The 15,415-nt window shown below is 40.9% G+C and overlaps 1 protein-coding gene across 2 annotated transcripts; it reads left to right on the top strand.

Moving 5' to 3' along the window:
- The first annotated feature begins 702 nt into the window (after nucleotides 1–702).
- On the top strand, nucleotides 703–9,436 carry GPR141 (G protein-coupled receptor 141). Of its 2 annotated transcripts, none has more exons than XM_065832399.2 (2): nucleotides 703–772; nucleotides 6,360–9,436. In XM_065832399.2, the coding sequence occupies exon 2, from the start codon at nucleotides 6,387–6,389 to the stop codon at nucleotides 7,305–7,307; it is 921 nt and encodes a 306-aa protein (XP_065688471.1). In that variant the 5' UTR covers nucleotides 703–772; nucleotides 6,360–6,386; the 3' UTR covers nucleotides 7,308–9,436. The 2 variants fall into 2 exon arrangements, with proteins under 2 accessions (XP_065688471.1, XP_071661644.1); XM_071805543.1 differs by lacking the exon at nucleotides 703–772 and adding an exon at nucleotides 3,273–3,346.
- Nucleotides 9,437–15,415: the final 5,979 nt, after the last annotated feature.

Genomic DNA, 15,415 nt, shown 5'->3' with positions numbered 1-15,415 from the left:
GCCATCACATAGCTAAGGCTCATGGTTGTTGCTTCTTCATAAGCTCAAAGAAAGAAGTAAGGCAATGACTCATTAAAATACTGGCTGTTTTGCTTTTTGTTCTTAGCACTTACATGAAATGAAGAGGCATGTAAACAATACTTGCAGAGTGGGGGTAATCTGTAAGTATACACAGAATTAATCACAGAATCACAGAAGGATTTGGGTTGGAAGGGGTCTCTGGAGATCATCTGGTCCAACCCACCTGCTAAAGCAGATTCACCCAGAGCAGATCACACAGGAATGTGTTTGGGCAGGTTTTGAATGTCTCCAGAGAAGGAAACTCCAGAACCTCTCTGGGCAGCCTGTTCCAGTGCTCTGGCACCCTCAAAGTAAAGAAGTTTCACCTCATGTTTAGATGGAGCCTCCTGTGCTTTAGCCTGTGCCCATTGCCTCCCATCCTATCATTGGGCACCACTGAAAACAGTCTGCTCCCATCCTCTTAAACAGTTTGCAATGCTTTTAAAACAATGTTTTAAACTTTAGGGGGGGAAAAAAGTATCCAATTGTCTAGCTGTTTTATTTTATCAAATTTTAAAGCTTTTCTGCATGACTGTTTTTGTCGTCATTATTTGTAACTTCCTAGCACAGGAAAACATTGCTTCATCCTCTTTCATACTGCTATCCTGTAGTTCTGCACTGCCTCCTAAACCTGAGAGGTGATTCACTTTGTTTTCATCCATCTTTGTGTGTGTATGTTTGGTATTATCCAACTTCTGTAAAGACCAGAGAGGTAAGTTTCTTCTCTTTGATAAGATACAAACAAAAAAAAGACTAACTTAACATGTTTTTCCATCCTATTTATTCTTCAATAGACTGGTTTTAAACTGGAAAGTATCAGTATAATAAGAACACAACCTGCAAGACATGAGTCAATGAGCTAGTGAATGAGTTAGAGGAATCACTAAAAGTTTTTTTTTCTAAAGTCAATATCTAAATGTAGACACAGACATGATATTTCATGTTTTTAATTTGCAATGTTTTCCTTTAAGCAGATGTTTATACTTCAAATTTCAGGTGTGTGTGGTTATTTTGAAATGAAGAGAATTCTGCAATTATTCTAGTGGCATAACCTGAATTACCATAACACAGCATGGAATTAGAGCAAATAGAAAAGCTATTACAATGTTCTCAACATAAAGCATCTCTGAGACTGAATGAGGGTATTTGTGAAACAATGGCACATTTTAAACAGACTTCTGTTAAATAATATTTGTATTTTTCACTGCCTCCAACGTAGTCTAGTTCAATGTAGAACTGTCAGTTCTGACAAACGCTCATTTTTCCTTTTTATTAAGTGTCTGATTTTGGCTGAGATAGAGTTAATATTCTTCCTAGTAGCTGGTGTGGTGCTGTGGTTTTGATTTAGTATGAGAAGAATATTGATAATACACTGATGTTTTGGCTATTGCCAAGTAGTGTTTATACCAAGTCAAGGACTTTTCAGCAAGAAGGTTGCAGGTACGCAAGAAGGTTGCAGGTACACAAGAAGCTGGGAGCAGATACAGCTGGGAAAACTGACCCAAACTGACCAAAGGGATATCCCATACCATATGATGTCATGCTCAATATATATTTTGGGGGAAGAAGAAGGAAGGGGGTGATGTTTGGGGTGATGGCATTTGTCTTCCCAAGTAATGGTGATGTGTGACAGAGCCCAGCTTTCCTGGGGGAGGCTGAGCACCTATCTGCCCATGGGAAGCAGTGAATGAATCCCTTGTTTTGCTTTGCTTGTGTGTGTAGCTTTTGGGTTTACCTGTTAAACTTTCTTTATCTCAACCCATGGATTTTCTCACTCTTACTCTTCTGATTATCTCTCCCATCCCACTGAAGCAGGGAGGTGGGGAGTGAGTGAATGGCTGTGTGATGCTTAATTGCTGGCTACAGTTAAACCATGACATTAAGTCTGTCAAAAATAGAAATTTTTCATTTTAATTAAACTTTTTTTCCGCTTCCAAATTAAAATAAAACTTCTCAGTTGGATGTATGTAGGCTGCACACATTTCTTCTGCTGAACCCAACTGTTGGAACACATGAAAATCTGTGGGAAACCTGCCAGTCCCTCAGCAGATGTATGGGGGGGATAAATTTTGCAAACACTTGTTATACACAGTGCAGAGCTTACTGTTTGGCAGAGATTGTAGAAGTGTAATAATTTTTGACAAATTTTTTTTCTGTGGTTTTTTTTAATAAGTTGATATAATGTTCATGTAACATAATGGTAACTGCTGATGAACCTGGCTGGGAAAATAGTAAGCAATGAAGGAAACAAGCCTGTGACAATCTGATCTGGATTGCTAAATCAGGTGCAAACTAGCAACATACATTTTACCACTGCCAAATACAAAGTCGATAATCTAAGAACCAAAAGGAGCACAGTGCTGATAGAAGCAGTTCAGTGAGGAGCCACAAGTATGACTGGGATTAAGAGAAAGTAATTATCTTCTGTCTCTTATCTCTCCGTCTCTCCAGGTATCTATAGGGAAAGCCAAAATTTGGCAAAGGATTTTTAAATCTGAAGGCGAAACCAGAAACCTATACCATGCTTGGAAGCTGAGGTTGTACAAATCCTGTCTAGAAATATGGTTCAGCTTTTTTTTCTTTTTTCTTTTTTCTTTTTTCTTTTCTCTTTTTTCTTTTTTCTTTTTTCTTTTCTCTTTTTTCTTTTTTCTTTTCTCTTTTCTTTTCTTTTTTTTTTTTTTTTTTTTTTTTTTTAAACAGTAGGATCATTGTCAGTGGAATAAAAGAGAAACAAGTTCCTGAAGTTTGGAATGAATATTCTTTTCCTGGGAAAATTTCGACAGAGACTGAATCGTATTCATAAATTGCATGTCTGGCCTGAAGAAAGCAGTCCAGGGAAGTCCTGTGCATTGTGCTGCACAAAGCAGTCACAGAAAATGATTGTGATGGCCTTATCCACACTGGTAACTTATGAATCTTGAATGCACAATAATCTTTTAACTGATAATATTTCTGAAATGAGCATCTGGCCTCTTGGCAATCTACCTCCTTTGTCAAACTAAAACACATCTATTTGGCAATTGTCCCCAAGCCCTTGGCAGCAGCAGATGTCTCTTTAACTTCTATGGCATTCAAACGAAGTGGGTGACCATCATTGCCTCATGCTTGTTCAAAGCACATGTCAGCCGGCAGTTTAGCCAGGTGGTGAGAGGCTTAACACAGGAGAAGACTTGCTCCAAAACTTGAGCAATATCACTGAGCTGGCAGTAGCTAGAGGGGGTAAGAAGGCACAGAAACAATAACACCTCCTTGAGGAGAAACTCTCTGCCTTTGGATGTGCGATGGGGTGAGTCCTCTCTGCATTCCTTCTGTTCTTATAGATGTCAAGAGCTAACATCAGTGTGCATGAAGTGGAGCTGCCCAGGTGAGGCAAAGCTGCAGAGTATTGTCCTGAAGGACACTACTTGGTGCTTCGCATTATTTTGGGGCCAGGAGGGTGTGTGGGGAGGAGTCAAGAAGAGTTGAAACTGAACTCTACCTCTGTGACAAGGATACAGACACTCTGTGAAATGCCAGGTAATGATAAGATAGTTTAAAAAGCTACTTTTAAACAAACTGGGTTCATTTCAGAAGCAATGCTGTTATAGCTGGCAAAAGCTTATACCAGCTGACATTGGCAAGGTGCTAAGCAGTGTGGGGGAAGACTGTTTCTTGGGCAGGTTGATACCACTCTCAGTGGTCTCTTTTCTTGTTCCTCCACTGCTATGAGATATTTTCTGGCTCTTCTGGGCTTCTATAGCTCATATTTCCAGTGAGGTTCAATATGTAGCCTTATGCCATATAATTAATTAGTCTCTTGTAACACCTGCATTCATTCTCCTTCCCCATGCCTCCTGTTAAATTCTGGCCAAAGGACTTCTTAGTTGTATTTCAGGCCAGCAGGTTATGACTACGTGAACATCAACACAATAGGAAACCTCATTTCACCAGAAAGGAGCTTTTTCTCTTTGAAACATACTCTGTGTCAAGCTATACTCTGTATTCATCATGCCAAGGTAGGTCAGTGGGATGCCTGTAGTATTGGGAGGCTGATAATCCCATATCATAGCTGCCAGTAGCTTCTTTTTTTTTTTTTTTTTTATGACTGATGAAAACGAGATTTCCTACAGAATCTTAAAATGAAGTGATTTAGTGATGGCTGCAAAATTCTGCAGAAACATGCATTTCAGTGTCTCAGTCACTTATTTGTAGACAGATATAGGTCTCTTGCTGTCCCCTTAGTAGGAACATCTGAGGAAAATGTCAGTTATCTGACTTCTGTATATCTGTTCCTTACTGCCTTTAGTTCAAGTTTCAGTGCTGGGCTCCGAAGGGTGACCACAAGACGTCCTTTGTCTCCAAGCGCAGCCTTGCTGCTGGGGCTGCTCACACCAACCTGCACTTCCAGCTTGTTGCCTTTAGGGCTGTGGCACTTTTAAAACTTTAAACATGCATTTTAAATCAAAAGAGTGTGATAATGCCACTTTTTAGAGATATCTTTTCGAATTAAAGCTTAACAACTTTGAGAAACTGATGAACAGCTATTGCTAATCCCTTCTGGCTTGCACGGGTGTAAGGCAACGTCTCAGAAACAAGAACAGAACTGGAAGGAACTTGCATGGTTTCTGATGCAAGAGCTGCAGTGTGTGTCAATCAGCAGTGCCTTCAAGAAAAAGCTCCTTCATTGCAACCCATTTTACTTCTCATAATGCACTGGAATTAGTTCTCCATGTAACTCTGAAAAGTAGTTTCAAACAGAAAAGGTCAGCAAGTGTCAACAACCAACACATCAGCTTGAGATGTGGCAGTTATGTTTACTATAAAATATCTGGAGTCTTAGATGCCTTGGGATAGCTAGAGAATAACTGATCTTTTTCAATGGATAAGCACAACTTGATTACTCTAAGGGTTAATGCTTAGAAGTATTGCTGAGAAACAACAAAATATATCTGAGATGCATCACGGATATTCCCACTGTGAGCAAAACCCATTTATAAAACCTGTTATAGGTATTTCCTCTTTTCCACAAAAGGGAGGTTTGCTAAAGAACTTTTTCCCTCACAACTGCTGGCAGTATGTGCCACTTAAAAATGAAAATAAGTTGAAACACCACTCATGCAAAGAGACAGAGAAATTACTTTGTGAATTTAATGATATTGCAGTATTAAAAGAAAAACTGAAAAACCTTACCCAGAAGAAAACTCCGTTTTGTGTTGTGGGAGTCACTGGTGAAATGGATGACATTCCAGAGTCAATTTTGAACTATAGTTCAGATAACAGTAGCAGTATAACTGGGACAGTACAGATTCCAACACTGTTCAATTTTCCCTGCTTCTTTTGTGTGACTGTAGCATGGACATCCTCTTGATACTTTCATAGTTGCAAACATGCTTCACAATAACCACTTACCTGAACTCTTCCTCTCCCACATGATCATATAGTGCTTAAAAATCCTACCAGAAGTTACACTTAGAATTTTAAGAATTATAATCTCTCTTTGAAACAGTACTATTTTTTAAATGTATAACATACTTATTGAACTTGCTATTAACTTCCATCCAGCTTCAGCTCAGGCCAGCAGGCTTGTTTGTACTAACCCAGGACACCCTTTCCTAACATTTTCTAACAGCCCATTTTGTAACACCCTGTTACCACATATTAGAAGTGAAATGTCCCTATGCATAAGGACAACACTGTCCACGCTACTTGGTCTGGCAGGATCTGAGTAGGATCTCCTTGGAGCCTGGGTATCCATGGTGTTTAATCCCTTAGTCAGATAAACTGTCCATGGAGAAGGAGGAGTTGACTGTAATGTGTGCAAAACTCAGTCCTTGGTCACAAACAAAATTTGTAGCTTTGATAGAGCAACATATGGTTATTATCTAGCTCTGGGAAGGGCAGATTTATGTTCCAAACAAACTGATGAATGAGTTACAGAACTCAAATAATGTCTCTTCACTGAAAAAGCATGAGATGCTCAGAAGAGAGGAGCACTAATAACATAGAGAGCTCAAAACCACCACAGTTATGTCATTTCTCTAAGGATCTCTTCTTCCCACATGTTGCTAGGTCATGCTTGTTTTTAAGGGTAGGGCTAGAAATGTCTTAAGGACTAAAGCAGTTTCTCTGCCCAACTTTCTCAGCCCTTTTTCTCTAGGCTGGAGTGTGTTAGGATAAAACTACTGGTTACAGCTTGTACCAGCTGTGAAATTCCAGGATTATTGCTTGAGCAAGAGCCAGGTGGAAAACTCTGCTGGCTTTTCAGGTGGGCCCTCTCATTCCTACCTTATCTTAGTCTTTATGTATTCTTTCATTTCTAGAATACGTACAAGGAAGATTTCAGGAACATGACTGAAGAGAATAGGAACAGCACTGACTCCTCCTCTGCCTTCACCCACACAAGCACCATGACTGCCATACTCATTACTGTCTACTCTGTCGCCTTTGCTGGAGGTGGGATCGGGTCCATCACAATGTCATTCGTGCTGGTCAAGATGAACTCCCTGTCCGTGACCACTACAGCCATCATTAACCTGGTTGTTGTGCACAGCCTCCTCATATTCACAGTACCCTTTCGCCTGCACTACTATGTCAACAAGAAGTGGGTCTTCAAGATGCCATTGTGCAAAATGGTGAGTGCAATGGTGCACATCCACATGCACCTGACATTCCTATTCTATGTCATCACGCTGGTGATCCGGTGGCTCATCTTCTTTCAATGGAAGGACAAAGTGGAGTTTTACAGGAAGCTGCACGCCATTGCAGCAAGTGCTGCTGTGTGGGTCTTTGTCATGGTCTTTGTGGTGCCAGTCTTTTACTTTGAGTATGGACGCTCAGGCTCATACAATGATACAACATGCTTTAAGTTCCACAAAGAACTACAGCAGGAGGGTGTGAAAGCCCTGAACTACATCATAATTGCAGTTGTTGCCTGCATTACTTGTGCCCTCTTGGGCCTGCAGATTTTCATCCTGGTAAAAGTGGCGAGAAAACTTTCTGCCTCCCTCTGGTCACACCAAGAGTTCTGGGCCCAGGTGAAAAACTTGATTTTCATCTGTGTCATCATAGTTTGTTTCCTTCCCTATCACCTATTCAGGGCCTACTACGTACAGCGTGTGAGTGACCATGAGCAGTTAGAAAGCTACAATGAAGTTTTTTTGAGTCTGAGTGCCCTCAGCTGCCTGGACCTGCTGTCATTTGTGCTGAGTGGAAGCCGTCTCTTCAAGCAAAAGGTGGGCATGCTTCGCAGCAGGTTGTCTTGCTGCTAGCATCAACCTCCTGTGGCACGCATGGACCTGGACCTGGCAGAACACAGTGCCAGACAGGCATGGCAAAACCCCTCCTCAGCAAGTCAAGCCCTGGAAACAGCGCAACACACTCGCACAGGGCTCTGCACATCTGTTCCCCCAAATAATGGGGTGGATCACCTCCAGTGTCTCAGCTGGATAACTGGAGTATTACCTCTGGGATTTTCAGTGAGTTGCAGATGCACGAGGAGGAGAGGGAGGAAAGGGCATGGGCTCTTCTGTCTTACTATTTGTACATCAAGGTTTGTGAAGTCAAAGACACTAGGAGGAAACACAAGAGAATTTGCAAAATATGTATAAATACAAATAGAAAAACAGCTTTGTATGGAATAAGGCACAGCTTTTTGAAATGTAATGATCTATATAATTTTCCATATACATTTCTTGTTTATTCCTCACAAGCTCTCGTAAAAAGAAGGGAAGCTATTGTTCGTCCTGAGTAGGTCTGTTCACTGCAAAGACAAGTGTAACTTCCTGAGTGAACTGAACAATCAAACAACTCTTTCAAAACAAGCCAGCAATAAATATGTATTTCTTAAAAGATTATCTCAAAATGACCTATTGAAGATGATATCATTGCAGCAGAAAAGAGTTTTGTTCTCTTTCCCACATTCTGAAAATGTCTCTAACAACAAAAATTGCACATTGTTACTGAAAGGAACATTGTAAGTTCAATCAAAGCATGTATTTTTATTTACAGAATTGTTCAATTAAAAAAAATAGCAATGGTGACAGTTCTGCTTAGATGATTCAGACAGCAGTTGTCTTCTCTTAAAAAGTCTAATATTTTAGGTCTCCAAGACAACAATAGCTTTTTTTCACCTATGTTGATTTTGTGCAATTCTGAAGTTTGGAACTAATTACTCACAGTATCTTTACCTTCAAATCAATTCTATAAATTCAGTATCCTGTACAACTAGAAGAAATTAAAATGTTACTGCTTGGATTGGAGGGATGCAAAAAGCTAATAAACCTGGTGCAGCTAAAAAGCTTATCGTATCTCAGTGAGGCACTATGTTTTGCTATCTCTGAAGACAGAATTGAATTCCACTTAAAAAGAGCAAAAATTCAGCAAAATAATTCTGTGAAATACATTCAGGTTTTCACAGCTAAGCTGCTTTACTCCTATCACAAAAAAAAAAAAAAAAAAAAAAAAGTGTATATATCTCCAACAGCTATAACCCAAGACAGCAATGGCTAATTTATCTTTCTTTTCTTGACATCTGCATAATGTCATGTTGTTTCCGTTTAGAGTCAGTGGAATAATATTTTAATAGTTTAGCAAATTAAAGGTTTTCAGCTGATTGATTTTCAGCCACAGACTCTCCTCATGATGCTGTTCAAGTCCACCTTTCCATAGTTTGGATTCTTTCCATTCCTTTGTATTTTACCTTCAACATCTCTTGCTCATCAGATAACAATCAAATAATGATTGATTGATTGATTTTGCTGTACCTGTACAATCTTACAGTTAGGCTTGTTGCTTTTGATCCCACCCAAGATGATGCCATATCATCTATAGTCTTTCTTCCCCGTCTTCCCTCTTGCTTCAAGCTCCTTTATCTCTTGGGAGATCAGGAAAAAGTATTTTCAGGTCAATGTCTAAATGTTGCTATGTAACACCAAAAGTTGGAAATCACTGAAGTCTGTAACACAAGCGAGATGTGGTGGTACTCTCGTGACCCACTCTTGGCATATAGCTTGAATCACACCAGCGGTTAAGATAGAAATGTGAGAGCTCACAGTGTGTGCAGATCTGAGACAAAACTGTCTGAGAAGGTGTTTGCCCCAAAAGGACCATGGTAAAGACGACGACAACTAGCAGCCAGATTCAGCTGCAGTTGGGGAATCTCAGAGAGTTTCACAACATGAAAGGGGTCATCTTGAATATGTAGTTCACCACTAGTTAATTGTGTGTCATTAGGAAGGCAATAAACTGCTCCGATCCAGATTTGTTTTAAAGCTACATGAACAAATCAGCTTTTCTTTGGGGTGGGAGAGAAGATGAAAAATGTCATGACATTTCTTTTCCTCCTATAGCAAACATTGTTGGTGAAGAAAATGCCTTGCTCTGTAGGGACTGCATACCTTTGTAACACTATATTATAAACCTTTTGTTGTAATAAAGTGTTAACAAACAAAATAACTATGTGCTAAAAAAGTTAAGCAAGCCTGCAAGTTCCTGCAAATATGCATACAAATGAAAAGGATTTTGTATCTGAATTTGGCAAGATTTTAAACAAATAAATTGTATGTTTACAAACAGTACCTCCTGACCATACAACTTAACCAATCTTATTAATGTATGTGTTAAAATCACAAGTTGCATAGTTCTTGCAAAAATGTACACACTTACAATATCCTGAACCATAGCATAATGAAAAATACTAGAATGTGGTCTTTTTTTCCAAACAAAAATTGATGTTAATGATGTTAATACTACCTCAGGATGATAATAAGCAGAATTAGGGGGTCATAATTCCATACTTGAAGCTGGTGATACTGTTCAGCACCAAGTCATGCTTTATACGGGACTGTCTACATGAACTTTTTATCTGCCATTCATCTTGCTTTTTGGATGTCAGAGTCTGGCAGAGAAAGGCTGCCATTGCTCTGAGAGAACAAATTTGTGGTTAACTCTGGCAGGAATTGCCCTGCCAGGTGATGACAGAAGCGATGCTTCCAGCAAGGGCGCTGACAGGGCTTGCAAGGAGGACTGGTGCTGCTCCCTCCAGCTTCCCCACCCTTTTCCCCTCACCGGCTTCTTACTCTCTCCCACCCTCCCAGGCACCCTCCCTGCTCGCATTCCCCAGGGGGGTTGAGGGAGGGTGGAGGTGTTTCCATGTAATGACACAGAAGGAAAAGAGTCTGAATAACTCCTGAAAATGGAAATGTGGACAAGGCCAGAGCAACATTCAAAATGTAGCCAAGTGGCTCCTGTGACTGGGGATGGCAGAGGCAGTGATGGAGAACAGCTGACATACAGGAAACAATCTACAAGGCAAGGAGGAATTTCAAGTTACCATCACCTGCTTGGTCAGAGGCACCACTGGCTTAAAGGAGACCCTGATTTTGCTGACTCTGGATCATGGAGGATAGTTCTGGATTAGGAAACAACCACACGAGAACACAAAAAGCAGTATTACAGGAAGGCATACAGGGGATGTACCATGGAGAATGGGATAGGGGATGAGGATTAGAGAGCAGAATGTCAGCATGTTTCTGCCACACAGTGGCAAGATAACACAGACTGTGTCTCTAGCCTTTGTTTCAAGTTGCTCTCAACCATTAATGTTGCCAAAAAGTGGCACTCTTACTAACAGGAGAAAACTTGTGTTCTACAACTCTTTGTTTCCCTTCCCACATCGCTCTTTCCGTAGGGCTGAGATTCTTCTGCTGAATGGCTTTCAGCTGCATCAGTTTCCACTCTAGCTCATCAGGGAGTCATGGAATATCAAGTCAACGTAGGGATAAATACAGAAAGACTGCTTTTTTCCAGCAATCCTGATTTAGGGCATTTATTAGACTGCAATCCTACTTGTCTAATTTTCCTTAGGATACAGATCTTTTCTTTTCAGGCAGTTTTCTACAGATCCACATCACCTGACATTTCCATTTCCATGTACCCCCAAGGACCAGGGAGCCTTATACTAGAGATACTGGTAAGGAAAGACAGGACCTACACATCTGCAGGCAGGAATCACAGAATCACCACTTGAGGTTCTCTCCGAGGATAAGATGGGGATGGCAGCCTCTGAAGGCAGCAGAAGAAGCAGTTCCTGAACAGAAACCTCAATAGAGTTGCAGGGCTGGACATTTCTGACCCATGAAGTCACCCATTTCTTCTGTTCTCAGAGAAATAGGACTTTATGTGCACTTTTCCTGTAAGTAAATCCCATAGCTAGGACTTGATTCGAAACAAGAGCTGGTTTCATAAGTAAAGGGATCAGTAATAAAACACCAGCTTGACCTCACAGCCAAAAGCTTCAGAAAATCAAACTAAACTTTCTGATGAGGTTCTGAGGGACATGGTTTAGAGGTGGACTTGGCAGTGCTAGGTTAACAGTTGGACTCAATGATTTGAAATGTCTTTTCCAACCAAAATGGTTTTATGATTCTATTATATGAATATCAATAAAGATAATACACAGTATCCATTTCCTGAAGTATACCTGTAAGTAATATATAGTTCTCTTTCCTCTCGTGAGGCAGTAGACAGACCAGCTGGCTGCTTTCAATCTCAACCAGTAACACTTCCCTCTCTCCTAGTAGCGCCTCCAGTTTGGGAACGCCTGACTGTTTTTCCCTCTTTAGCTCTGGTAGCTGTGCCCTCAATTAATTGTGTACTCAGCTGACTCCGTGGCCTTGCTAATGGAAATGGTGCAAGTCTCATATCTGGGAAGGCTAACACACAACCAACTACGGGTTCAGCAGGGTCATAGTTAGCAAGACCTGCATACTCAGTACCTACAAAAGAGGCAAAATGGATATTATTACAGAAATGTAATAGCACCTCCAAATGCTTCATGTGAACCTGGGATGCAAGATTCTCACTTGTGCTCAGCAGGGGCTGCACACTAAGGGAAGAAGACTCAAGGAAAAGAGCTCACAGCCTCTCATCTCTTTTAGAGGTCTACATCATAAAGAAACAACCTGCCTATGGCTGAGGGGGAGGCATGTAGTAGTGGCAGCATGATCTCTAACAGAGACATGTAAGAGTTGCAGATAGGATTTGTCTTCCTAATGCTTTTCCTCAACAGATGTGAGACCTCACAGAGACTCCACTAGTCAGGTGCTACAAAAGCACTGAAGAAAATTAGAAAGGGCAGCACAGACTGTATCTGCATTGATGAAAAATCCTGTGGTGGACAACCTTGAATCTTGGAGATTCAATCTCCAACCTTGACACTTGGAGAAAAAGAGAGCCTTACTGGTCTGGGGGCTTTCAGGCAGAGAAACACCCCACTTCCCATCTTCTGCTACAGAAAGAGCGGCTGTATCTTCTGCCTAAGATATGAATGTGTCCCTACACTAGAAATATCACAAAGTTTCACATAATGAAAAGTAGTTTGTAAGTTAAATTATTCTTGCAAAAGTAAAACTATCTCTACAGTAAACTGGTTTTCAGAAGTTTAACTCCAAACAGAAGACAATTTGTAAATATTTATCTGTGAAGGTGGCTATTATGAAAAAAAAGAAAAAAGTGATTTTGCAGTTCTTTCGTCATAGAATGTTAGGCATTGGAAGGGACCTCGAAAGATCTAGTCCAATCCCCCTGCCGGAGCAGGAATATTTAGATGAGGCTACACAGGAAAGCGTCCAGGTGGGTCTTGAACGTCTGCAGACAACGAGACTCCACAACCCCCCTGGGCAGCCTGTTCCAGTGCTCTGTCACCCTCACTGAGAAGTTGTTTCTTCTCAAATTTAAGTGGAACCTCCTGTGTTCCAGTTTGAACCCATTACTCCTTGTCCTATCATTGGATGTCACTGAGAAGAGCCTGGCTCCATCCTCGTGACACTCACCCTTTATATATTTATAAACATTAATGAGGTCACCCCTCAGTCTCCTACAAGCTGAAGAGCCCCAACTCCCTCAGCTTTTCCTCATAAGGGAGATGCTCCACACCCTTAATCATCTTTGTTGCTCTGCACTGGACTCTCTCCAGCAGTTCCCTGTCCTTCTGGAACTGAGGGGCCCAGAACTGGACACAATATTCCAGATGCGGTCTCACCAGGGCAGAGTAGAGGGGAAGGAGAACCTTTCTCGACCTACAAACCACCCCCTTTCTAATGCACCCCAGGATGCCATTGTCCTTCCTGGCCACAAGGGCACAGTGCTGGCTCATGGTCATCCTGCTGTCCACCATTCATGTTTCAGCCACACAAAATGACTGGTTTCAGGCATTTCAGAAAATAATGGCCATTTTATTACACCACTGGACTGCATTGTTTACTTGCTCATCACCTGAAATGTCTAATGGTTCCTAGCATTTCACAAAATGGGAACGGTTGTCACTGTTGTTCTGGTGGAAGAGGTCAGGTGTTTCTAATATCAGTCCAATGGAACAAAAAATTTAAAAACAACTATGAATTTTGTGAAGTAAAGTTGACCTCACAAGAGTCTCTATTTTAGAAAACACAATATACAGCTTTTTCTGTGATATATTGTGCAGTTTTGAGCAGTTTGGAAATAAAATTAAATAAAACTGCTCTTTCTGTTGTCTTTCAAGTTATTAAGTTCAAAAAGCTAGATATTAGATATTTTGCATATTACCTGCCTACTATTTTCTGTTATTTTGCAAAATAGCTTGAAGATTTTAGTCATTTTGCAAAATGACTGGTTTCATGATGTGACTGTATCATATGTCAGAAATTTGTGCTAGAGAAGTTGTACATAAAAGGAGGGAGTGGGATCAGATTTCTCTACTTACTCAGTAATCATTCCTAAAGATGCCTCAGGACTTTGAAGTTACATTTGAAGAAGAACTATTACTGAAATAAAGAAGACAAAGTGGAATCCCAAGTCAAAGTCAAGACATGAATTGTATCTACTTGGAAAATAAGTATGGAAAAACTATAATTTCTGGAGTTTGTTTGGTTTTGTTTGTTTTTAACTCTAAGTGTGTACTTTGCTTCTTTCCCCATTTAAATACACAGCATTATTCTTAATAAACTGCTTGCTGTTTCCCTCTTTTCAGATATGAAGCTCTACAATGCAGAGACACTGAGAAGCTAATTAAGAGGAGGCAGACACAACAAGGATCTCCCACATATTATGTGAGCATCAAGGATACATATAATATCATCAAAAATTTTGACCACCACTGGCCATGGTGATCACAACCATGTCATGAAACACTTGTCATCTAAGAATGTGAGCATCACCAGAAATGCTGTTGAGCTCTTCAAGTTCTTCTGTGCAGTGTGTCAAGAAAAAAGAAGGCACCACGTGGAATTATCTGCTGGCCAGTCAGTTCTGACTAAGTGGCACTTAGCACGTAGACAAATTGACTTCATCAATATGCAGTCCCTGTGTCTAGGTAGCTTGGAGTGGATAATGGTGCACCAGGACCGCGTCAACAAATTTTGTGTTCTCTGTCCATTTACATAAAAAAAAAAGGAGCTGAGGTGTCTTTTAGAGCTTCTTGACATCACATTTTTGGAGTCCCTGTTGTATTGCAGGGTGATGATGGAACGGAATTTGTTACCGAAGTAATGAAAGAACTAAAGTATTTGTGGTCCCAGTTCAGCTTGATGCATGGAAAATCAGGACATTCTCGAAGCCAAGAACCAGTAGAGCATCTGAACAGCAATATGAAGGAGATGCTCACGGAGTGCATGGCAGACAATAATTCATGAGGTTTGTCTGTGGAAATATGCTTTGTGCATTTTGCCAAGAATTTAGCTCAGCACTCGGGAATAAACTGTGCACTGTACTCAGCTCTGTTTGGAACAGATCCCAGGTGTGGGCTCACCTCAACCTCTCTTCAATCAGATATCATCAGCTTAATGACTGAGGAGGACCTGGTCTCTGTGCTGACCACTCCTGTTGCATCACCTCACCCCACAGCCTGTGCATCTTCAGAGGACCCCACCAATACTACCACCAGAGCTGAGACTGTAACAGAGCTTTCCTCTGGGTCTCCATCAAACGAAATTCACCCATGACCTCAGAAACCTCCACTCACACAGTCTATAGAGACACATAGCTTTTTGCCATCATAGTTCACGGCCAGTGGACAACCACTAGCTACCCCACACTCTAAAGCTGACCTCTGTTTACACTAGCAGGATGAAGAAGCATGGACAGACTGTGCTGGCTGACAGACAACATGGGCTGGCATCTTGAGACAAGAAGGTATAGCCAAACCAACACACAACTCACAACAACGGAGACGATGTGACTGTCCCCCAGATGTACCAGGAAGCAAGCTGACTGAAATGTTACAGGGCCAAAATGGAAGCATCAACAACCATTGTCACCATTGTCTCAATTGTGAAAATAATTTTGAGCTCTGTGGGAAAAAAATATTGATTTAGGTCTCCTACACCAGCTTACATTTTGAGAT

This window comes from Patagioenas fasciata, chromosome 2 (genome assembly GCF_037038585.1).
Source record: "Patagioenas fasciata isolate bPatFas1 chromosome 2, bPatFas1.hap1, whole genome shotgun sequence".
In the NCBI taxonomy this organism is placed as follows: domain Eukaryota; kingdom Metazoa; phylum Chordata; class Aves; order Columbiformes; family Columbidae; genus Patagioenas; species Patagioenas fasciata.
The sequence above is the reverse complement of the archived record's forward strand: the minus strand, read 5'-3'. Positions and strand labels throughout refer to the sequence as shown.